The sequence below is a fragment of the Heterodontus francisci genome, chromosome 34 (genome assembly GCF_036365525.1).
Source record: "Heterodontus francisci isolate sHetFra1 chromosome 34, sHetFra1.hap1, whole genome shotgun sequence".
NCBI classification, from domain to species: domain Eukaryota; kingdom Metazoa; phylum Chordata; class Chondrichthyes; order Heterodontiformes; family Heterodontidae; genus Heterodontus; species Heterodontus francisci.
In genome coordinates this window covers 869,109-894,428 of record NC_090404.1, presented here as the reverse complement: position 1 = coordinate 894,428, position 25,320 = coordinate 869,109, and the positions used below count along the sequence as shown (strand labels likewise).

At 51.4% G+C, this 25,320-nt stretch overlaps 1 protein-coding gene across 2 annotated transcripts in view; it reads left to right on the top strand.

The window, feature by feature from the left end:
* LOC137348905 (protein mono-ADP-ribosyltransferase PARP14-like) overlaps window positions 1–25,320 on the top strand; it is a 151,620-nt gene that overhangs the window by 111,636 nt on the left and 14,664 nt on the right. For both annotated transcript variants that reach the window (XM_068014136.1, XM_068014135.1), the window contains exons 9-10: window positions 6,249–6,425; window positions 10,761–10,952. In XM_068014136.1, coding sequence (XP_067870237.1) covers window positions 6,249–6,425; window positions 10,761–10,952 — 369 coding nt within the window. The remainder of the gene's footprint in view (window positions 1–6,248; window positions 6,426–10,760; window positions 10,953–25,320) is intronic.

Genomic DNA, 25,320 nt, shown 5'->3' with positions numbered 1-25,320 from the left:
GAGTAAAACCTCCTCTACACTATATTAAAAAAAAACAGGGTTAGATACAGAGTAAAACCTCCTCGATACTATATAAAAAAATAACAGGGTTAGATACAGAGTAAAACCTCCTCTACACTATATAAAAAAAACAGGGTTAGATACAGAGTAAAACCTCCTCTACACTATATTAAAAAAAACAGGGTTAGATACAGAGTAAAACCTCCTCGACACTATATAAAATAAACAGGGTTAGATACAGAGTAAAACCTCCTCTACACTATATTAAAAAAAACAGGGTTAGATACAGAGTAAAAGCTCCTCCACACTATATAAAAAAAAACATGGTTAGATATAGAGTAAAACCTCCTCTGCACTATATAAAAAAATAACAGGGTTAGATACAGAGTAAAACCTCCTCTACACTATATAAAAAAAAACAGGGTGAGATACAGAGCAAAACCTCCTCTACACTATATAAAAAAAACAGGGTTAGATACAGAGTCAAACCTCCTCTACACTATATAAAAAAAACAGGGTTAGATACAGAGTAAAACCTCCTCTACTCTCTGTAAAAAAAACAGGGGCAGATACAGAGTAAAACCTCCTCTACACTATATAAAAAAATAACAGGGTTAGATACAGAGTAAAACCTCCTCGATACTATATAAAAAAAAACAGGGTTAGATACGGAGCAAAACCTCCTCTACGCTATATTAAAAAAAACAGGGTGAGATACAGAGCAAAACCTCCTCTACACTATATAAAAAAAACAGGGTTAGATACAGAGTAAAACCTCCACTACACTATATAAAATAAAACAGGGTTAGATACAGAGTAAAACCTCCTCTACACTACATAAAATAAAACAAGGTTAGATACAGAGTAAAACCTCCTCTACACTATATAAAATAAAACGGTTAGATACAGAGTAAAACCTCCTCTACACTATATAAAAAAAATCAGGGTTAGATACAGAGTAAAACCTCCTCTACACTATATAAAATAAAACAAGGTTAGATACAGAGTAAAACCTCCTCTACACTATATAAAATAAAACGGTTAGATACAGAGTAAAACCTCCTCTACGCTATATTAAAAAAAACAGGGTGAGATACAGAGCAAAACCTCCTCTACACTATATAAAAAAAACAGGGTTAGATACAGAGTAAAACCTCCTCTACACTATATAAAAAAAAACAGGGTGAGATACAGAGCAAAACCTCCTCTACACTATATAACAAAAACAGGGTTAGATACAGAGTAAAACCTCCTCTACACTCTGTAAAAAAAACAGGGGCAGATACAGAGTAAAACCTCCTCTACACTATATTAAAAAAAACAGGGTTAGATACAGAGCAAAACCTCCTCTGCACTATATTAAAAAAAACAGGGTTAGATACAGAGCAAAACCTCCTCTACACTCTATAAAAAAAACAGGGTTAGATACAGAGTATATCCTCCTCTACACTATTTTAAAAAAAAACAGGGTGAGATACAGAGTAAAACCTCCTCGATACTATATAAAAAAATAACAGGGTTAGATACAGAGTAAAACCTCCTCTACACTATATAAAAAAAAACAGGGTTAGATACAGAGTAAAACCTCCTCTACACTATATAAAAAAAAACAGGGTTAGATACAGAGTAAAACCTCCTCTACACTATATATAAAATAAACAGGGTTAGATACAGAGTAAAACCTCCTCTACACTATATATAAAATAAACAGGGTTAGATACAGAGTAAAACCTCCTCGATACTATATGAAAAAATAACAGGGTTAGATACAGAGTAAAACCTCCACTACACTATATAAAAAAATCAGGCTTAGATACAGAGTAAAACCTCCTCGATACTATATAAAAAAATAACAGGGTTAGATACAGAGTAAAACCTCCTCTACACTATATAAAAAAAACAGGGTTAGATACAGAGTAAAACCTCCTCTACACTATCTAAAAAAAACAGGGTTAGATACAGAGTAAAACCTCCTCTACACTATATAAAAAAAAACAGGGTTAGATACAGAGTAAAACCTCCTCTACAATATATAAAAAAAAACAGGGTTAGATACAGAGTAAAACCTCCTCTACACTACATAAAATAAAACGGTTAGATACAGAGTAAAACCTCCTCTACACTATGTAAAAAAAAACAGGGTTAGATACAGAGTAAAACCTCCTCTACACTATATTAAAAAAAAACAGGGTTAGATACAGAGTAAAACCTCCTCTACACTATATTAAAAAAAACAGGGTGAGATACAGAGTAAAACCTCCTCGACACTATATAAAATAAACAGGGTTAGATACAGAGTAAAACCTCCTCTACACTATATTAAAAAAAACAGGGTGAGATACAGAGTAAAACCTCCTCGACACTATATAAAATAAACAGGGTTAGATACAGAGTAAAACCTCCTCTACACTATATTAAAAAAAACAGGGTTAGATACAGAGTAAAAGCTCCTCCACACTATATAAAAAAAAACATGGTTAGATATAGAGTAAAACCTCCTCTACACTATATTAAAAAAAACAGGGTGAGATACAGAGTAAAACCTCCTCGACACTATATAAAATAAACAGGGTTAGATACAGAGTAAAACCTCCTCTACACTATATTAAAAAAAACAGGGTTAGATACAGAGTAAAAGCTCCTCCACACTATATAAAAAAAAACATGGTTAGATATAGAGTAAAACCTCCTCTGCACTATATAAAAAAATAACAGGGTTAGATACAGAGTAAAACCTCCTCTACACTATCTAAAAAAAAACAGTGTTAGATACAGAGTAAAACCTCCTCTACAGTATATAAAATAAACAGGGTTAGATACAGAGTAAAACCTCCTCGATACTATATAAAAAAATAACAGGGTTAGATACAGAGTAAAACCTCCTCTACACTATATAAAAAAAAACAGGGTGAGATACAGAGCAAAACCTCCTCTACACTATATAAAAAAAACAGGGTTAGATACAGAGTCAAACCTCCTCTACACTATATAAAAAAAACAGGGTTAGATACAGAGTAAAACCTCCTCTACACTCTGTAAAAAAAACAGGGGCAGATACAGAGTAAAACCTCCTCTACACTATATTAAAAAAAACAGGGTTAGATACAGAGCAAAACCTCCTCTGCACTATATTAAAAAAAACAGGGTTAGATACAGAGCAAAACCTCCTCTACACTCTATAAAAAAAACAGGGTTAGATACAGAGTATATCCTCCTCTACACTATTTTTAAAAAAAAACAGGGTTAGATACAGAGTAAAACCTCCTCGATACTATATAAAAAAATAACAGGGTTAGATACAGAGTAAAACCTCCTCTACACTATATAAAAAAAAAACAGGGTTAGATACAGAGTAAAACCTCCTCTACACTATATAAAAAAAAACAGGGTTAGATACAGAGTAAAACCTCCTCTACACTATATATAAAATAAACAGGGTTAGATACAGAGTAAAACCTCCTCTACACTATATAAAAAAAAACAGGGTTAGATACAGAGTAAAACCTCCTCTACACTATATAAAATAAACAGGGTTAGATACAGAGTAAAACCTCCTCGATACTATATAAAAAAATAACAGGGTTAGATACAGAGTAAAACCTCCACTACACTATATAAAAAAATCAGGGTTAGATACAGAGTAAAACCTCCTCGATACTATATAAAAAAATAACAGGGTTAGATACAGAGTAAAACCTCCTCTACACTATATAAAAAAAAACAGGGTTAGATACAGAGTAAAACCTCCTCTACACTCTGTAAAAAAAACAGGGGCAGATACAGAGTAAAACCTCCTCTACACTATATTAAAAAAAACAGGGTTAGATACAGAGCAAAACCTCCTCTACACTATATTAAAAAAAACAGGGTTAGATACAGAGCAAAACCTCCTCTACACTCTATTAAAAAAACAGGGTTAGATACAGAGTATATCCTCCTCTACACTATTTTAAAAAAAAACAGGGTTAGATAAAGAGTAAATCCTCCTCGACAATATATAAAAAAAAACGGGGGTTGGATACTCTATCGGGAGGGTTGTAGTTGCGAAAGGAGGTTCCAGACATAGGGAGCGTTGTAGGGGCTGGAGAAGGTTACTGAGATAGTGAGGGGTGTAGGGGCTGCAGGAGGTTACAGAGATAGGGAGGGTTATTGGGGCTGGAGGAGATGACAGAGATAGGGAGCGTTGTAGGGGCTGGAGGAGGTTACCAAGACAGGGAGGGGTGTAGGGTCTGCAGGAGGTTACTGAGATAGGGAGGGTTGTAGTGACTAGAGGGGGTTACAGAGATAGGGAGGGTTGTAGGGGCTGGAGGAGGTTACAGAGGGAGGGAGGGGTGTAGGGGTGCAGGAGGTTACAGAAATAGGGAGGGCTGTAGGGGCTGGAGGAGGTTACAGAGATAGGGAGGGTTGTCGGGGCTGGAGGAGGTTACAGAGATGGGGAGGGTTGTCGGGGCTGGAGGAGGTTACAGAGATAGGGAGGGTTGTAGGGGTGCAGGAGGTTACAGAGATAGGGAGGGTTGTCGGGGCTGGAGGAGGTTACAGAGATAGGGAGGGTTGTAGGGGCTGGAGGAGGCTACAGAGATAGGGAGAGTTGTAGGGGCTGGGGGAGATTACGGAGATAGTGAGGGGTGTAGGGACTGGAGGAGGTTACAGAAATAGGGAGTGTTGTAGGGGCTGGAGGACGTTACAGAGATAGGGAGGGTTGTAGGGGCTGGATGAGGTTACAGAGATAGGGAGGGTTGTAGGGGCTGCAAGAGGTTACAGAGATAGGGAGGGTTGTAGGGGCTGGAGGAGATTACAGAGATAGGGAGGGTTCTAGGGTCTGGAGGTGGTGACAGAGACAGGGAGGGGTGTAGGGACTGGAGGAGGTTGCAGAGATAGGGAAGGTTGTAGGGGCTGGAGGAGGTTACATAGATAGGGAGGGGTGTAGGGGCTGCAGGAGGTTACAGAGATAGGGTTGTTGGGGCTGGAGGAGATTACAGAGATAGGGAGAGTTGTAGGTGCTGCAGGAGGTTACAGAGAGACGGAGGGGTGTAGTGACTGGAGGAGGTTACAGAGATAGGAAGGGGTGTAGGGGCTGCAGGAGGTTACTGAGATAGGGAGGGTTGTCGGGGCTGGAGTAGGTTACGGAGATAGGGAAGATTGTAGGGGCTGGAGGAGGATACAGAGATAGGGAGGGTTGTAGGGACTGGAGGAGGTTACAGAGATAGGGAGGGGTGTAGGGGCTGGAGTAGGTTACAGAGATAGGGAGGGTTGTCGGGGCTGGAGTAGATTACAGAGATAGGGAGGATTGTAGGGGCTGGAGGAGGTTACAGAGATAGGGAGGGGTGTCGGGACTGGAGGGTTTACAGAGATAGGGAGGATTGTAGGGGCTGGAGGAGGTTACAGAGATAGGGAGGGTTGTGGGGACTGGAGGAGGTTACAGTGATAGGGAGGGGTGTAGGGGCTGGAGGAGGTTCCAGAGATAGGGAGGGGTGTATGCCTGGAGGAGGTTACAGAGATCGGGAGGATTGTAGGGGCCGGAGGAGGTTACAGAGATAGGGAGGGTTGTAGGGGCTGGAGGAGGTTACAGAGATAGGGAAGGTTGTAGGGGCTGGAGGAGGTTACAGAGATAGGGAGGGTTGTAGGGGCCGGAGGAGGTTACAGAGATAGGGAGGGTTGTAGGGGCTGGAGTAGGTTACAGAGATCGGGAGGATTGTAGGGGCTGGAGGAGGTTACAGAGAGAGGGAGGAGCGAGGCCGTGGTTAGATTTGAAAAGGAAATGAGAATATTAAAATCGTTGAGTGGGCGGAGGGGAGCGGGGGAGAGAGAGGGGGTGGGGAAGCGGGTGTTGGCGGTTGTTTAACTGGGAGACATCGAAGGTTAGGGTGCACCGTGGGGTTGTGACGGGTGAACGACACTGAGTGTGAGTTAGGATACGGACAGTGAGAGTTGATGATGAGCTGAGCTTTACTGAGGGCGTGAGATAGACAGGGGGCGGCCAATTGTTACACAGCGGGATTCTGTGATCTGGAACTTGCTGTCTGAAGCCGTTATGGAATCTATTCAGCAGGAATGTTCAACAGGGAAGTGAATAAACATCTGAAGGGGAAAAAGTTGCAGGGATTCTGGAGAAAGAACAGGGCCAGGGGGTGGCGGTGAACGGGATTGATGTTGGAAAGTGATTGCACCATCTTGATGGGCTGAATAGCCTCTTTCTGCACTGTCCAATTCCATGAGTAATTTTCACCAACTCTCTATCCCTCTCTCAGCCGACCTATCAAACGGGAATGTCGTATTGACGGGGCCAGGCAAGCTGAAATGCAAAGGGATCGTCCACATATGTGGTGATGATAAAACTGAATTGATACAGAGAGCAGTGAGGAATGTCCTGCAAATGTGCATCACAAAGAGTTTTCAATCCGTCTCCTTTCCAACAATTGGAACAGGTTGGTATCAGCCACAGAGCAGAAATTCTCATGCCTGTACCGGCCACGGCTCAGATGGGGAGCACATCACCTTTCAATCTCCCTCTCAGCTGCTGAGTTGGGTGGTACTGTGTTCAAGTCCCCACTCCACAAACCTGTGCCCCAAATCTATCCCATTACTCCCCAGAGGGAGTACGGAGGGAGCGCCGGACCGTCAGAGGGTCAGTACTGAGAGAGTGCCGCACAGTCAGAGGGTCAGTACTGAGGGAGTGCCACACTGTCGGAGGATCAGTACTGAGGGAGCGCCGCACAGTCAGAGGGTCAGTACTGAGGGAGTGCCGCACTGTCGGAGGGTCAGTACTGAGGAACGCCGCATTGTCGGAGGGTCAGTTCAGAGAGTCAGTACTGAGGGGGCGCCGCACTGTCGGAGGGTCAGTTCAGAGGGTCAGTACTGAGGGATTGCCGCACTGTCGGAGGGTCAGTTCAGAGGCTCAGTACTCAGGGAGTGCCACACTGTCGGAGGGTCAGTTCAGAGGGTCAGTACTGAAGGAGTGCCACACTGTCGGAGGGTCAGTTCAGGGGGTCAGTACTGAGGGAGTGCCACACTGTCGGAGGGTCAGTTCAGAGGGTCAGTACTGAGGGAGTGCTGCACTGTTGGAGGACAGTTCAGAGGGAGTGCCGCACTGTCGGAGGGTCAGTACTGAGGGAGTGCTGCACTGTCGGAGGGTCAGTACTGAGGGAGTGCCGCACTGTCGGAGGGTCAGTACTGAGGGAGTGCCGCACTGTCGGAGGGTCAGTACTGAGGGAGTGCTGCACTTTTGGAGGGTCAGTTCAGAGGGTCAGTACTGAGAGAGTGCCACACTGTCGGAGGGTCAATACTGAGGGAGTGCTGCATTGTTAGGGTCAGTTCAGAGGGTCAATACTGAGGGAGTGCCGCACTGTCGGAGGGTCAGTACTGAGGGAGTGCCGCACTGTCGGAGGGTCAGAACTGAGGGAGTGCTGCACTGTTGGAGGGTCAGTTCAGAGGGTCAGTACTGAGGGAGTGCCGCACTGTCGGAGGGTCAGTACTGAGGGAGTGCCGCACTGTCGGAGGGTCAGTACTGAGGGAGTTTTGCACTGTTGGAGGGTCAGAACTGAGGGAGTGCCGCATTGTCGGAGGGTCAGTACTGAGGGAGTTTTGCACTGTCGGAGGGTCAGAACTGAGGGAGTGCTGCACTGTTGGAGGGTCAGTTCAGAGGGTCAGTACTGAGGGAGTGCCGCACTGTCGGAGGGTCAGTACTGAGGGAGTGCCGCACTGTCGGAGGGTCAGTACTGAGGGAGTGCTGCACTGTCGGAGGGTCAGTTCAGAGGGTCAGTACTGAGGGAGTGCCGCACTGTCGGAGGGTCAGTACTGAGGGAGTGCCGCACTGTGGGAGGGTCAGTACTGAGGGAGTGCTGCACTGTCGGAGGGTCAATTCAGAGGGTCAGTACTGAGTGAGTGCCGCACTGTCGGAGGATCAGAACTGAGGGAGTGCCGCACTGTCGGAGGGTCAGTCCTGAGGGAGTGCTGCACTGTCGGAGGGTCAGTTCAGAGGGTCAGTACTGAGGGGGTGCTGCACTGTCGGAGGGTCAGTACTGAGGGAGTGCTGCACTGCCGGACGGTCAGTACTGAGGGAGCGCTGCATCGCTGGAGGGTCAGTTCAGAGGCTCAGTACTGAGGGTGTGCCGCACTGTCGGAGTGTCAGTGCTGAGGGAGTGCTGCACTGCCGGACGGTCAGTACTGAGGGAGCGCCGCTCTGTCGGAGGGTCAGTACTGAGGGAGTGCTGCACTGTTGGAGGGTCAGTTCAGAGGGTCAGTACTGAGGGAGCGCTGCACTGTTGGAGGGTCAGTTCAGAGGGTCAGTACTGAGGGAGTGCCGCACTGTCGGAGGGTTAGTACTGAGGGAGTGCTGCCCTTTCGGAGGGTCAGTTCAGAGGATCAGTACTGAGAGAGTGCCACACTGTCGGAGGGTCAGTACTGAGGGAGTGCTGCACTGTTAGGGTCAGTTCAGAGGGTCAATACTGAGGGAGTGCCGCTCTGTCGGAGGGTCAGTACTGAGGGAGTGCCGCACTGTTGGAGGGTCAGTACTGAGGGAGTGCCGCACTTTTGGAGGGTCAGTTCAGAGGGTCAGTACTGAGGGAGTGCCGCACTGACGGAGGGTCAGTACTGAGGGAGTGCCGCACTGTCGGAGGGTCAGTACTGAGGGAGTTTTGCACTGTTGGAGGGTCAGTTCAGAGGGTCAGTACTGAGGGAGTGCCACTCTGTCGGAGGGTCAGTACTGAGGGAGTGCCGCACTGTCGGCGGGTCAGTACTGAGGGAGTGCTGCACTGTCAGAGGGTCAGTTCAGAGGGTCAGTACTGAGGGAGTGCCGCACTGTTGGAGGGTCAGTACTGAGGGAGCGCCGTACTGTCGGAGGGTCAGTACTGAGGGAGTGCTGCACTGTCGGAGGGTCAGTTCAGAGGGTCAGTACTGAGGGAGTGCTGCACTGTTGGAGGGTCAGTTCAGAGGGTCAGTGCTGAGGGAGTGCCGCACTGTCGGAGGGTTAGTACTGAGGGAGTGCTGCACTGTCGGAGGGTCAGTTCAGAGGGTCGGTACTGAGGGAGTGCCGCACTGTCGGAGGGTCAGTACTGAGGGAGTGCCGCACTTTTGGAGGGTCAGTTCAGAGGGTTAGTACTGAGAGACTGCCACACTGTCGGAGGGTCAGTACTGAGGGAGTGCTGCACTGTTAGGGTCAGTTCAGAGGGTCAATACTAAGGGAGTGCCGCACTGTCAGAGGGTCAGTACTGAGGGAGTGCCGCACTGTCGGAGGGTCAGTACTGAGGGAGTGCCGCACTTTTGGAGGGTCAGTTCAGAGGGTCAGTACTGAGGGAGTGCTGCACTGTCGGAGGGTCAGTACTGAGGGAGTGCCGCACTGTCGGAGGGTCAGTACTGAGGGAGTGCTGCACTGTTGGAGGGTCAGTTCAGAGGGTCAGTACTGAGGGAGTGCCGCACTGTCGGAGGGTCAGTACTGAGGGAGTGCCGCACTGTCGGAGGGTCAGTACTGAGGGAGTTTTGCACTGTTGGAGGGTCAGTTCAGAGGGTCAGTACTGAGGTAGTGCCGCACTGTCAGAGGGTCAGTCCTGAGGGAGTGCTGCACTGTTGGAGGGTCAGTTCAGAGGGACAGTACTGAGGGAGTGCTGCACTGTTGGAGGGTCAGTTCAGAGGGTCAGTGCTGAGGGAGTGCCGCACTGTCGGAGGGTCAGTTCAGAGGGTCAGTACTGAGAGAGTGCCGCACTGTCGGAGGGTCATAACTGAGGGAATGCTGCACTGTCGGAGGGTCAGTTCAGAGGGTCAGTACTGAGGGAGTGCCGCACTGTCGGAGGGTTAGTTTAGAGTGTCAGTACTGAGGGAGTGCTGCACTGTTGGAGGGTCAGTTCAGAGGGTCAGTGCTGAGGGAGTCCCGCACTGTCGGAGGGTTAGTACTGAGGGAGTGCTGCACTGTCGGAGGGTCAGTTCAGAGGGTCAGTACTGAGGGAGTGCCGCACTGTCGGAGGGTCAGTTCAGAGGGTCAGTACTGAGGGAGTGCCGCACTGTCGGAGGGTTAGTACTGAGGGAGTGCTGCCCTTTCGGAGGGTCAGTTCAGAGGGTCAGTGCTGAGGGAGTGCCGCACTGTCGGAGGGTTAGTACTGAGGGAGTGCTGCACTGTCGGCGGGTCAGTTCAGAGGGTCAGTACTGAGGGAGTGCCGCACTGTCGGAGGGTCAGTTCAGAGGGTCAGTACTGAGAGAGTGCTGCACTGTCGGAGGGTCAGTTCAGAGGGTCAGTACTGAGAGAGTGCCGCACTGTCGGAGGGTCAGTTCAGAGGGTCAGTACTGAGGGAGTGCTGCACTGTCGGAGGGTCAGTTCAGAGGGTCAGTACTGAGGGAGTGCCGCACTGTCGGAGGGTCAGTTCAGAGGGTCAGTACTGAGAGAGTGCCGCACTGTCGGAGGGTCAGTACTGAGGGAGTGCTGCACTGTCGGAGGGTCAGTTCAGAGGGTCAGTACTGAGGGAGTGCCGCACTGTCGGAGGGTCAGTTCAGAGGGTCAGTACTGAGAGAGTGCCGCACTGTCGGAGGCTCAGTACTGAGGGAGTGCCGCATGTCGGAGGCTCAGTACTGAGGGAGCACATTGATCACATTTCTGCGATTTTGGAGCTTGTTTTGCGCCAGTTGGCTGCTTTGTTTCCGTTCGGTCAGTGGCTGAAATCTCTGGGATGGAAACCTGTGGGAGAGAGAGAGGAAGAGAGGGCGAGAGAGAGAGCACATTCCTACACAACTCAGTCCTGCATGACGTTAACTCCTTTGAACTTTCTGATCTGCAGGAAGTGGTGTTTTAAAGCCCAGCTCTGTTGCCGAGGTGATGATTGACACTGTTGCCGAGATGGCCCAGCAACTCTCACAAGCTCAGCTCCGCCTGGTCCGTATTGTCCTCTTGGACAAATCCCTTTTCAAGACCTTCACAGCCACTTTGGAGAAGCGGAACAAAGAAGCCTGTATTGCCAACCAACTGAAAGGTAATCCTCCCATCTCTCTTAATCGCACAGACAGACAACAGAGACACACAGACGCGCACACATGCACATACACACACATGCACATACACACACGAACATACACGCACAGACACACAGACAACAGACACACACAGACACACACGTGCACACACGTGCACACACGCACACACACACATGCACATACACACGCACGAACATACACGCACTGACACACAGACACACACACACGTACACATGCACATACACACACATGCACATACACACACACGAACATACACGCACTGACACACAGACAGACACACACACACGCACACATGCACATACACACACATGCACATACACACACACGAACATACATGCACTGACACACAGACAGACACGCCACATGCACATACACACAGACACACAGACGCACACACATGCACATACACACACATGCACATACGCACGAACATACACGCACAGACACACAGACACACACACACGCACACATGCACATACACACACATGCACATACACACACACGAACATACACGCACAGACACACACAGACGCACATATGCACATACACACAGCCACACACACGCACATACACACACATGCACATACACACACATGCACATACACGCACACGAACATACACGCACAGACACACAGACACACACACACGCACACATGCACATACACACACACAAACAGACACGCACAGACACACACACGCACACATGCACATACACACACATGTGCATGTTTAGGGAGGGAAGTCCAGAGCTTAGGGCCCAGGCAGCTGAAGGCACGACCGCAAATGGTGGAGTGATGGGAATCGGACAATGGGCAAGAGGCCAGAATTGAAACAGTGCAGAGATAGGGAGGGGTGTAGGGGCTGGAAGAGGTTACAGAGATAGGGAGGGTTGTAGGAGCTGGAGGAGGTTACAGAGATAGGCAGGGTTGTAGGAGCTGGAGGAGGTTACAGAGATAGAGAGGGTTGTGGGAGCTGGAGGAGGTTACAGAGATAGGGAGGGTTGTAGGAGCTGGAGGAGGTTACAGAGATAGAGAGGGTTGTAGGAGCTGGAGGAGGTTACAGAGATAGGCAGGGTTGTAGGAGCTGGAGGAGGTTACAGAGATAGAGAGGGTTGTAGTGAGCAGGAGGAGGTTACAGAGATAGGGAGGGTTGTAGGAGCTGGAAGAGGTTACAGAGATAGAGAGGGTTGTGGGAGCTGGAGGAGGTTACAGAGATAGGGAGGGTTGTAGGAGCTGGAGGAGGTTACAGAGATAGGCAGGGTTGTAGGAGCTGGAGGAGGTTACAGAGATAGAGAGGGTTGTAGTGAGCAGGAGGAGGTTACAGAGATAGGGAGGGTTGTAGGAGCTGGAAGAGGTTACAGAGATAGGGAGGGGTGTAGGGGCTGGAAGAGGTTACAGAGATACGGAGGGTTGTAGGGGCTGGAAGAGGTTACAGAGATACGGAGGTTTGTAGTGAGCAGGAGGAGGTTACAGAGATAGGGAGGGTTGTCCGGGCTGGAGGAGGTTACAGAGATACGGAGGGTTGTAGGAGCTGGAGGAGGTTACAGAGATAGAGAGGGTTGTGGGAGCTGGAGGAGGTTACAGAGATAGGCAGGGTTGTAGGAGCTGGAGGAGGTTACAGAGATAGGGAGGGTTGTAGGAGCTGGAGGAGGTTACAGAGATAGGGAGGGTTGTAGGAGCTGGAGGAGGTTACAGAGATAGGGAGGGCTGTGGGGCTGGAGTTGGTTACAGAGATAGGGACGTTTGGAGGAGCTGGAGGTGGTTACAGAGATAGGGAGGGTTGTGGGGCTGGAGTTGGTTACAGAGACAGGAAGGGGTGTAGGGGCTGGAGTTCGTTACAGAGAAAGGGAGTGATGTAGGGGCTGGAGGAGGTTACAGAGATAGAGAGGGTTGTGGGAGCTGGAGGAGGTTACAGAGATAGGGAGGGTTGTAGGAGCTGGAGGAGGTTACAGAGATAGGCAGGGTTGTAGGAGCTGGAGGAGGTTACAGAGATAGAGAGGGTTGTAGTGAGCAGGAGGAGGTTACAGAGATAGGGAGGGTTGTAGGAGCTGGAAGAGGTTACAGAGATAGGGAGGGGTGTAGGGGCTGGAAGAGGTTACAGAGATACGGAGGGTTGTAGGGGCTGGAAGAGGTTACAGAGATACGGAGGTTTGTAGTGAGCAGGAGGAGGTTACAGAGATAGGGAGGGTTGTCCGGGCTGGAGGAGGTTACAGAGATACGGAGGGTTGTAGGAGCTGGAGGAGGTTACAGAGATAGAGAGGGTTGTGGGAGCTGGAGGAGGTTACAGAGATAGGCAGGGTTGTAGGAGCTGGAGGAGGTTACAGAGATAGGGAGGGTTGTAGGAGCTGGAGGAGGTTACAGAGATAGGGAGGGTTGTAGGAGCTGGAGGAGGTTACAGAGATAGGGAGGGCTGTGGGGCTGGAGTTGGTTACAGAGATAGGGACGTTTGGAGGAGCTGGAGGTGGTTACAGAGATAGGGAGGGTTGTGGGGCTGGAGTTGGTTACAGAGACAGGAAGGGGTGTAGGGGCTGGAGTTCGTTACAGAGAAAGGGAGTGATGTAGGGGCTGGAGGAGGTTACAGAGATAGGGAGGGTTGTAGGGAGTGGAGAAGGTTACAGAGAAAGGGAGGGATGTATGGGCTGGAGGAGGTTACAGAGATAGGGAGGGTTGTAGTGGACAGGAGGAGTTTACAGAGATAGGGAGGGTTGTAGGGACTGGAGGAGGTTACAGAGATAGGGAGGGTTGTAGGGGCTGGAGGAGGTTACAGACATAGGGAGGGTTGTAGGGACTAGAGGCGGTTACAGAGACAGGGAGGGTTGGAGGGGCTGCAGTTGGTGACTGAGATAGGGAGGGTTGTAGGGCTGGAGGAGGTTACAGAGATAGGGAAGGTTGTCGGGGCTGGAGTTGGTTACAGAGATAGGGAGGGTTGTAGGGGCCGGAGGAGGTTACAGAGATAGGGAGGTTTGTAGGGGTGGAGGAAGGTACAGAGATAGGGAGGGTTGTAGGGGCTGGAGTTGGTTACAGAGATAGTGAGGGTTGTAGTGGCTGGAGTTGGTTATTGAGATAGGGAGGGTTGTCGGGACTGGAGGAGGTTACCGAGAAAGGGAGGGGTGTAGTGGACAGAAGGAGGTTACAGAGATAGGGAGGGTTGTCCGGGCTGGAGGAGGTTACAGAGATGGGGAGGGTTATCAGGGCTGGAGAAGGTTCCAGAGATAAGGAGGGTTGTAGAGACTAGAGGCGGTTACAGAGATAGGGAGGGTTGTCCGGGCTGGAGGAGGTTGCAGAGATACGGAGGGTTGTAGGAGCTGGAGGAGGTTACAGAGATAGGGAGGGTTGTTGGAGCTGGAGGAGGTTACAGATACAGGGAGGGTTGTAGGAGCTGGAGGAGGTTACAGAGATAGGGAGGGTTATAGGAGCTGGAGTAGGTTACAGAGATAGGGAGGGTTGTGGGGCTGGAGTTGGTTACAGAGATAGGGAGGCTTGTAGGAGCTGGAGGAGGTTACAGAGATAGGGAGGGTTGTGGGGCTGTAGTTGGTTACACAGTTAGGGAGGGTTGTGGGGGCTGGAGTTGGTTACAGAGATAGGAAGGGGTGTAGTGGCTGGAGGAGGTTACAGAGATAGGAAGGGGTGTAGGGGCTGGAGTTCGTTGCAGAGAAAGGGAGGCATTTCGGAGCCGAAGGAGGTTACAGAGATAGGGAGGGTTGTAGGGAGTGGAGAAGGTTACAGAGAAAGGGAGGGATGTATGGGCTGGAGGAGGTTACAGAGATACGGAGGGTTGTAGTGGACAGGAGGAGTTTACAGAGATAGGGAGGGTTGCAGGGGCTGGAGTTGGTTACAGACATAGGGATGGTTGTAGGGACTAGAGGAGGTTACAGAGAGAGGGAGTGTTGTCAGGGCTGGTGGTGGTTACAGAGATAGGGAGGGTTGTAGGGGCTGGAGGAGGTTACAGACATAGGGAGGGTTGTAGGGACTGGAGTTGGTTACAGAGATAGGGAGAGGTGTAGGGGATGGAGGAGGTTACAGTGATAGGGAAGGTTGTAGGGGCTTGAGGAGATTACAGAGATAGGGAGGGTTGTAGGGCTCGAGGAGGTTACAGAAATAGGGAGGGGTGTAGGGGCTGGAGTTGGTTACAGAGATGGGGAGGGTTGTAGGGGCTGGAGTTGGTTGCAGAGATAGGGAGGATTGTCGGGCTCGAGGAGGTTACAGAAATAGGGAGGGTTGTTGGGGCTGGAGGAGATTACAGAGATAGGGAGGGTTGTGGGGCTGTAGTTGGTTACACAGTTAGGGAGGGTTGTCGGGGCTGCAGTTCGTTACAGAGATAGGGAGGTTTGTCCGGGCTGGAGGAGGTTGCAGAGATACGGAGGGTTGTAGGAGCTGGAGGAGGTTACAGAGATAGGGAGGGTTGTTGGAGCTGGAGGAGGTTACAGATATAGGGAGGGTTGTAGGAGCTGGAGGAGGTTACAGAGATAGGGAGGGTTATAGGAGCTGGAGGAGGTGACAGAGATAGGGAGGGTTGTGGGGCTGGAGTTGGTTACAGAGATAGGGAGGGTTGTAGAGACTAGAGGCGGTTACAGAGATAGGGAGGGTTGTCCGGGCTGGAGGAGGTTGCAGAGATACGGAGGGTTGTAGGAGCTGGAGGAGGTTACAGAGATAGGGAGGGTTGTTGGAGCTGGAGGAGGTTACAGATATAGGGAGGGTTGTAGGAGCTGGAGGAGGTTACAGAGATAGGGAGGGTTATAGGAGCTGGAGGAGGTGACAGAGATAGGGAGGGTTGATGGGCTGGAGTTGGTTACAGAGATAGGGAGGCTTGTAGGAGCTGGAGGAGGTTACAGAGATAGGGAGGGTTGTGGGGCTGTAGTTGGTTACACAGTTAGGGAGGGTTGTGGGGGCTGGAGTTGGTTACAGAGATAGGAAGGGGTGTAGTGGCTGGAGGAGGTTACAGAGATAGGAAGGGGTGTAGGGGCTGGAGTTCGTTGCAGAGAAAGGGAGGCATTTAGGAGCCGAAGGAGGTTACAGAGATAGGGAGGGTTGTAGGGAGTGGAGAAGGTTACAGAGAAAGGGAGGGATGTATGGGCTGGAGGAGGTTACAGAGATACGGAGGGTTGTAGTGGACAGGAGGAGTTTACAGAGATAGGGAGGGTTGCAGGGGCTGGAGTTGGTTCCAGAGATAGGGAGGGTTGGAGGGGCTGGAGTTGGTTACAGACATAGGGATGGTTGTAGGGACTAGAGGAGGTTACAGAGAGAGGGAGTGTTGTCAGGGCTGGTGGTGGTTACAGAGATAGGGAGGGTTGTAGGGGCTGGAGGAGGTTACAGACATAGGGAGGGTTGTAGGGACTGGAGTTGGTTACAGAGATAGGGAGAGGTGTAGGGGATGGAGGAGGTTACAGTGATAGGGAAGGTTGTAGGGGCTTGAGGAGATTACAGAGACAGGGAGGGTTGTAGGGCTCGAGGAGGTTACAGAAATAGGGAGGGGTGTAGGGGCTGGAGTTGGTTACAGAGATGGGGAGGGTTGTAGGGGCTGGAGTTGGTTGCAGAGATAGGGAGGATTGTCGGGCTCGAGGAGGTTACAGAAATAGGGAGGGTTGTTGGGGCTGGAGGAGATTACAGAGATAGGGAGGGTTGTGGGGCTGTAGTTGGTTACACAGTTAGGGAGGGTTGTCGGGGCTGGAGTTCGTTACAGAGATAGGGAGGTTTGTCCGGGCTGGAGGAGGTTGCAGAGATACGGAGGGTTGTAGGAGCTGGAGGAAGTTACAGAGATAGGGAGGGTTGTTGGAGCTGGAGGAGGTTACAGATATAGGGAGGGTTGTAGGAGCTGGAGGAGGTTACAGAGATAGGGAGGGTTATAGGAGCTGGAGGAGGTGACAGAGATAGGGAGGGTTGTGGGGCTGGAGTTGGTTACAGAGATAGGGAGGGTTGTAGAGACTAGAGGCGGTTACAGAGATAGGGAGGGTTGTCCGGGCTGGAGGAGGTTGCAGAGATACGGAGGGTTGTAGGAGCTGGAGGAGGTTACAGAGATAGGGAGGGTTGTTGGAGCTGGAGGAGGTTACAGATATAGGGAGGGTTGTAGGAGCTGGAGGAGGTTACAGAGATAGGGAGGGTTATAGGAGCTGGAGGAGGTGACAGAGATAGGGAGGGTTGTGGGGCTGGAGTTGGTTACAGAGATAGGGAGGCTTGTAGGAGCTGGAGGAGGTTACAGAGATAGGGAGGGTTGTGGGGCTGTAGTTGGTTACACAGTTAGGGAGGGTTGTGGGGGCTGGAGTTGGTTACAGAGATAGGAAGGGGTGTAGTGGCTGGAGGAGGTTACAGAGATAGGAAGGGGTGTAGGGGCTGGAGTTCGTTACAGAGAAAGGGAGGCATTTAGGAGCTGAAGGAGGTTACAGAGATAGGGAGGGTTGTAGGGAGTGGAGAAGGTTACAGAGAAAGGGAGGGATGTATGGGCTGGAGGAGGTTACAGAGATACGGAGGGTTGGAGGGGCTGGAGATGGTTACAGACATAGGGAGGGTTGTTGGGACTAAAGGAGGTTACAGAGAGATGGAGGGTTGTCAGGGCTGGAGGTGGTTACAGAGATAGGGAGGGTTGCAGGGGCTGGAGGAGGTTAAAGACATAGGGAGGGTTGTTGGGACTGGAGGTGGTTACAGAGATAGGGAGGGTTGGAGGGGCTGGAGTTGGTTACAGAGATAGGGAGAGGTGTAGGGGATGGAGGAAGTTACAGTGATAGGGAAGGTTGTAGGGGCTTGAGGAGATTACAGAGATAGGGAGGGTTGTAGGGCTCGAGGAGGTTACAGAAATAGGGAGGGGTGTAGGGGCTGGAGTTGGTTACAGAGATGGGGAGGGTTGTAGGGGCTGGAGTTGGTTGCCGAGATAGGGAGGATTGTAGGGACTGGACTTGGTTGCAGATTTAGGGAGGGTTGTTGGGGCTGGAGGAGATTACAGAGATAGGGAGGGTTGTAGGGCTCGAGGAGGTTACAGAAATAGGGAGGGGTGTAGAGGCTGGAGTTGCTTACAGAGATAGGGAGGGTTGTAGGGCTCGAGGAGGTTACAGAAATAGGGAGGGGTGTAGAGGCTGGAGTTGCTTACAGAGATCAGGAGGGTTGTAGGGGCTGGAGATGGTTCCAGAGATCGGGAGGGTTGTAGTGGCTGGAGTTCGTTACAGAGATAGGGAGGGTTGTAGGAGCTGGAGGAGGTTACAGAGATAGGGAGGGTTGTCAGGGCTGGAGGAGGTTACAGAGATAGGGAGGGTTGTGGGGCTGTAGTTGGTTACACAGTTAGGGAGGGTTGTCGGGTCTGGAGTTGGTTACAGAGATAGGGAGGGTTGTAGGGGCTGGAGTTCGTTACAGAGATAGGGAGGGTTGTCCGGGCTGGAGGAGGTTACAGAGATGGGGAGGGTTATCAGGGCTGGAGAAGGTTACAGAGATAGGGAGGGTTGTAGAGACTAGAGGCGGTTACAGAGATAGGGAGGGTTGTCCGGGCTGGAGGAGGTTGCAGAGATACGGAGGGTTGTAGGAGCTGGAGGAGGTTACAGAGATAGGGAGGGTTGTTGGAGCTGGAGGAGGTTACAGATATAGGGAGGGTTGTAGGAGCTGGAGGAGGTTACAGAGATAGGGAGGGTTATAGGAGCTGGAGGAGGTTACAGAGATAGGGAGGGTTGTGGGGCTGGAGTTGGTTACAGAGATAGGGAGGCTTGTAGGAGCTGGAGGAGGTTACAGAGATAGGGAGGGTTGTGGGGCTGTAGTTGGTTACACATTTAGGGAGGGTTGTGGGGGCTGGAGTTGGTTACAGAGATAGGAAGGGGTGTAGTGGCTGGAGGACGTTCCAGAGATAGGAAGGGGTGTAGGGGCTGGAGTTCGTTACAGAGAAAGGGAGGCATTTAGGAGCCGAAGGAGGTTACAGAGATAGGGAGGGTTGTCGGAAGTGGAGAAGGTTACAGAGAAAGGGAGGGATGTATGGGCTGGAGGAGGTTACAGAGATACAGAGGGTTGTAGTGGACAGGAGGAGTTTACAGAGATAGGGAGGGTTGGAGGGGCTGGAGTTGGTTACAGACATAGGGAGGGTTGTTGGGACTAGAGGAGGTTACAGAGAGATGGAGGGTTGTCAGGGCTGGAGGTGGTTACAGAGATAGGCAGGGTTGCAGGGGCTGGAGGAGGTTACAGACATAGGGAGGGTTGTTGGGACTTGAGGTGGTTACAGAGATAGGGAGGGTTGGAGGGGCTGGAGTTGGTTACAGAGATAGGGAGAGGTGTAGGGGATGGAGGAGGTTACAGTGATAGGGAAGGTTGTAGGGGCTTGAGGAGATTACAGAGATAGGGAGGGTTGTAGGGCTCGAGGAGGTTACAGAAATAGGGAGGGGTGTAGGGGCTGGAGTTGGTTACAGAGATGGGGAGGGTTGTAGGGGCTGGAGTTGGTTGCAGATTTAGGGAGGGTTGTTGGGGCTGGAGGAGATTACAGAGATAGGGAGGGTTGTAGGGCTCGAGGAGGTTACAGAAATAGGGAGGGGTGTAGAGGCTGGAGTTGCTTACAGAGATAGGGAGGGTTGTAGGGCTCGAGGAGGTTACAGAAATAGGGAGGGGTGTAGAGGCTGGAGTTGCTTACAGAGATCGGGAGGGTTGTAGGGGCTGGAGTTGGTTCCAGAGATCGGGAGGGTTGTTGGAGCTGGAGGAGGTTACAGAGATAGGGAGGGTTGTCAGAGCTGGAGGAGGTTCCAGAGATAGGGAGGGTTGTGGGGCTGTAGTTGGTTACACAGTTAGGGAGGGTTGTCGGGGCTGGAGTTGGTTCCAGAGATAGGGAGGGTTGTAGGGGCTGGAGTTCGTTACAGAGATAGGGAGGCTTGGAGGAGCTGGAGGTGGTTACAGAGATAGGGATGGTTGTGGGGCTGTCGTTGGTTACACAGTTAGGGAGGGTTGTGGGTGCTGGAGTTGGTTACAGAGATAGGAAGGGGTGTAGGGGCTGGAGTTCGTTACACAGAAAGGGAGTGATGTAGGGGCTGGAGGAGGTTACAGAGATAGGGAGGGTTGTAGGGAGTGGAGAAGGTTACAGAGAAAGGGAGGGATGTAGGGGCTGGAGTTGGTTACAGAGATAGGGAGGGTTGGAGGGGCTGGAGTTCGTTACAGAGATAGGGAGGGTTGTAGGGACTGGAGGAGGTTACAGAGAGAGGGAGGGTTGTCAGAGCTGGAGGAGGTTACAGAGATAGGGAGGGTTGTAGGGGCTGGAGAAGGTTACAGACATAGGGAGGGTTGTAGGGACTAGAGGCGGTTACAGAGACAGGGAGGGTTGGATGGGCTGCAGTTGGTTACTGAGATAGGGAGGGTTGTAGGGCTGGAGGAGGTTACAGAGATAGGGAGGGTTGTAGGGCTGGAGGAGGTTACAGAGATAGGGAGGGTTGTCCGGGCTGGAGGAGGTTGCAGAGATACGGAGGGTTGTAGGAGCTGGAGGAGGTTACAGAGATAGGGAGGGTTGTTGGAGCTGGAGGAGGTTACAGATATAGGGAGGGTTGTAGGAGCTGGAGGAGGTTACAGAGATAGGGAGGGTTATAGGAGCTGGAGGAGGTGACAGAGATAGGGAGGGTTGTGGGGCTGGAGTTGGTTACAGAGATAGGGAGGCTTGTAGGAGCTGGAGGAGGTTACAGAGATAGGGAGGGTTGTGGGGCTGTAGTTGGTTACACAGTTAGGGAGGGTTGTGGGGGCTGGAGTTGGTTACAGAGATAGGAAGGGGTGTAGTGGCTGGAGGAGGTTACAGAGATAGGAAGGGGTGTAGGGGCTGGAGTTCGTTACAGAGAAAGGGAGGCATTTAGGAGCTGAAGGAGGTTACAGAGATAGGGAGGGTTGTAGGGAGTGGAGAAGGTTACAGAGAAAGGGAGGGATGTATGGGCTGGAGGAGGTTACAGAGATACGGAGGGTTGGAGGGGCTGGAGATGGTTACAGACATAGGGAGGGTTGTTGGGACTAAAGGAGGTTACAGAGAGATGGAGGGTTGTCAGGGCTGGAGGTGGTTACAGAGATAGGGAGGGTTGCAGGGGCTGGAGGAGGTTAAAGACATAGGGAGGGTTGTTGGGACTGGAGGTGGTTACAGAGATAGGGAGGGTTGGAGGGGCTGGAGTTGGTTACAGAGATAGGGAGAGGTGTAGGGGATGGAGGAAGTTACAGTGATAGGGAAGGTTGTAGGGGCTTGAGGAGATTACAGAGATAGGGAGGGTTGTAGGGCTCGAGGAGGTTACAGAAATAGGGAGGGGTGTAGGGGCTGGAGTTGGTTACAGAGATGGGGAGGGTTGTAGGGGCTGGAGTTGGTTGCCGAGATAGGGAGGATTGTAGGGACTGGACTTGGTTGCAGATTTAGGGAGGGTTGTTGGGGCTGGAGGAGATTACAGAGATAGGGAGGGTTGTAGGGCTCGAGGAGGTTACAGAAATAGGGAGGGGTGTAGAGGCTGGAGTTGCTTACAGAGATAGGGAGGGTTGTAGGGCTCGAGGAGGTTACAGAAATAGGGAGGGGTGTAGAGGCTGGAGTTGCTTACAGAGATCAGGAGGGTTGTAGGGGCTGGAGATGGTTCCAGAGATCGGGAGGGTTGTAGTGGCTGGAGTTCGTTACAGAGATAGGGAGGGTTGTAGGAGCTGGAGGAGGTTACAGAGATAGGGAGGGTTGTCAGGGCTGGAGGAGGTTACAGAGATAGGGAGGGTTGTGGGGCTGTAGTTGGTTACACAGTTAGGGAGGGTTGTCGGGTCTGGAGTTGGTTACAGAGATAGGGAGGGTTGTAGGGGCTGGAGTTCGTTACAGAGATAGGGAGGGTTGTCCGGGCTGGAGGAGGTTACAGAGATGGGGAGGGTTATCAGGGCTGGAGAAGGTTACAGAGATAGGGAGGGTTGTAGAGACTAGAGGCGGTTACAGAGATAGGGAGGGTTGTCCGGGCTGGAGGAGGTTGCAGAGATACGGAGGGTTGTAGGAGCTGGAGGAGGTTACAGAGATAGGGAGGGTTGTTGGAGCTGGAGGAGGTTACAGATATAGGGAGGGTTGTAGGAGCTGGAGGAGGTTACAGAGATAGGGAGGGTTATAGGAGCTGGAGGAGGTTACAGAGATAGGGAGGGTTGTGGGGCTGGAGTTGGTTACAGAGATAGGGAGGCTTGTAGGAGCTGGAGGAGGTTACAGAGATAGGGAGGGTTGTGGGGCTGTAGTTGGTTACACATTTAGGGAGGGTTGTGGGGGCTGGAGTTGGTTACAGAGATAGGAAGGGGTGTAGTGGCTGGAGGACGTTCCAGAGATAGGAAGGGGTGTAGGGGCTGGAGTTCGTTACAGAGAAAGGGAGGCATTTAGGAGCCGAAGGAGGTTACAGAGATAGGGAGGGTTGTAGGAAGTGGAGAAGGTTACAGAGAAAGGGAGGGATGTATGGGCTGGAGGAGGTTACAGAGATACAGAGGGTTGTAGTGGACAGGAGGAGTTTACAGAGATAGGGAGGGTTGGAGGGGCTGGAGTTGGTTACAGACATAGGGAGGGTTGTTGGGACTAGAGGAGGTTACAGAGAGATGGAGGGTTGTCAGGGCTGGAGGTGGTTACAGAGATAGGCAGGGTTGCAGGGGCTGGAGGAGGTTACAGACATAGGGAGGGTTGTTGGGACTTGAGGTGGTTACAGAGATAGGGAGGGTTGGAGGGGCTGGAGTTGGTTACAGAGATAGGGAGAGGTGTAGGGGATGGAGGAGGTTACAGTGATAGGGAAGGTTGTAGGGGCTTGAGGAGATTACAGAGATAGGGAGGGTTGTAGGGCTCGAGGAGGTTACAGAAATAGGGAGGGGTGTAGGGGCTGGAGTTGGTTACAGAGATGGGGAGGGTTGTAGGGGCTGGAGTTGGTTGCAGATTTAGGGAGGGTTGTTGGGGCTGGAGGAGATTACAGAGATAGGGAGGGTTGTAGGGCTCGAGGAGGTTACAGAAATAGGGAGGGGTGTAGAGGCTGGAGTTGCTTACAGAGATAGGGAGGGTTGTAGGGCTCGAGGAGGTTACAGAAATAGGGAGGGGTGTAGAGGCTGGAGTTGCTTACAGAGATCGGGAGGGTTGTAGGGGCTGGAGTTGGTTCCAGAGATCGGGAGGGTTGTTGGAGCTGGAGGAGGTTACAGAGATAGGGAGGGTTGTCAGAGCTGGAGGAGGTTCCAGAGATAGGGAGGGTTGTGGGGCTGTAGTTGGTTACACAGTTAGGGAGGGTTGTCGGGGCTGGAGTTGGTTCCAGAGATAGGGAGGGTTGTAGGGGCTGGAGTTCGTTACAGAGATAGGGAGGCTTGGAGGAGCTGGAGGTGGTTACAGAGATAGGGATGGTTGTGGGGCTGTCGTTGGTTACACAGTTAGGGAGGGTTGTGGGTGCTGGAGTTGGTTACAGAGATAGGAAGGGGTGTAGGGGCTGGAGTTCGTTACACAGAAAGGGAGTGATGTAGGGGCTGGAGGAGGTTACAGAGATAGGGAGGGTTGTAGGGAGTGGAGAAGGTTACAGAGAAAGGGAGGGATGTAGGGGCTGGAGTTGGTTACAGAGATAGGGAGGGTTGGAGGGGCTGGAGTTCGTTACAGAGATAGGGAGGGTTGTAGGGACTGGAGGAGGTTACAGAGAGAGGGAGGGTTGTCAGAGCTGGAGGAGGTTACAGAGATAGGGAGGGTTGTAGGGGCTGGAGAAGGTTACAGACATAGGGAGGGTTGTAGGGACTAGAGGCGGTTACAGAGACAGGGAGGGTTGGATGGGCTGCAGTTGGTTACTGAGATAGGGAGGGTTGTAGGGCTGGAGGAGGTTACAGAGATAGGGAGGGTTGTAGGGCTGGAGGAGGTTACAGAGATAGGGAGGGTTGTCGGGGCTGGAGTTGGTTACAGAGATAGGGAGGGTTGTAGGAGGTGGAGGAAGTTACAGAGATAGGGAGGGTTGTAGGGGCTGGAGTTGGTAACAGAGATAGTGAAGGTTGTAGTGGCTGGAGGATGTTACAGAGATAGGGAGGGTTGTCGGGGCCGGAGGAGGTTACAGAGATAGGGAGGTTTGTAGGAGGTGGAGGATGTTACAGAGATAGGGAGGGTTGTAGGGGCTGGAGTTGGTAACAGAGATAGTGAGGGTTGTAGTGGCTGGAGGATGTTACAGAGATAGGGAGGGTTGTAGGGGCTGGAGGAGGTTACAGACAGAGGGAGGGTTGTAGGTGTTAGAGCCGGTTACAGAGATAGGGAGGGTTGGAGGGGCTGCAGTTGGTTACTGAGATAGGGAGGGTTGCAGGGCTGGAGGAGGTTACAGAGATAGGGAGGGTTGTAGGGCTGGAGGAGGTTACAGAGATAGGGAGGGTTGTCGGGGCTGGAGGAGGTTACAGAGATAGGGAGGGTTGTCAGGGCTGGAGGAGGTTACAGTGATAGGGAGGGTTGTGGGGGCTGGAGTTGGTTACAGAGATAGGGAGGGTTGTAGGGGCTGGAGGAGGTTACAGAGATAGGGAGGGTTATAGGGGCTGGAGGAGGTTACAGAGATAGGGAGGGTTATAGGGTCTGGAGTTGGTTACAGAGATAGGGAGGGGTGTAGGGGATGGAGGAGGTTACAGAAATAGGGAGGAGTGTAGAGGCTGGAGTTGGTTACAGAGATAGGGAGGGGTGTAGGGGATGGAGGAGGTTACAGAAATAGGGAGGAGTGTAGGGGCTGGAGTTGGTTACAGAGATGGGGAGGGTTGTAGGGGCTGGAGTTGGTTGCAGAGATAGGGAGGATTATAGGGACTGGAGTTGGTTGCAGATTTAGGGAGGGTTGTTGGGGCTGGAGGAGATTACAGAGATAGGGAGGGTTGTAGGGCTCGAGGAGGTTACAGAAATAGGGAGGGGTGTAGGGGCTGGAGTTGGTTACAGAGATGGGGAGGGTTGTAGGGGCTGGAGTTGGTTGCAGAAATAGGGAGGATTGTAGGGACTGGACTTGGTTGCAGATTTAGGGAGGGTTGTTGGGGCTGGAGGAGATTACAGAGATAGGGAGGGTTGTAGGGCTCGAGGAGGTTACAGAAATAGGGAGGGGTGTAGAGGCTGGAGTTGCTTACAGAGATAGGGAGGGTTGTAGGGCTCGAGGAATTTACAGAAATAGGGAGGGGTGTAGAGGCTGGAGTTGCTTACAGAGATCGGGAGGGTTGTAGGGGCTGGAGTTGGTTCCAGAGATCGGGAGGGTTGTAGTGGCTGGAGTTCGTGACAGAGATAGGGAGGGTTGTTGGAGCTGGAGGAGGTTACAGAGATAGGGAGGGTTGTCAGAGCTGGAGGAGGTTCCAGAGATAGAGAGGGTTGTGGGGCTGTAGTTGGTTACACAGTTAGGGAGGGTTGTCGGGGCTGGAGTTGGTTCCAGAGATAGGGAGGGTTGTAGGGGCTGGAGTTCGTTACAGAGATAGG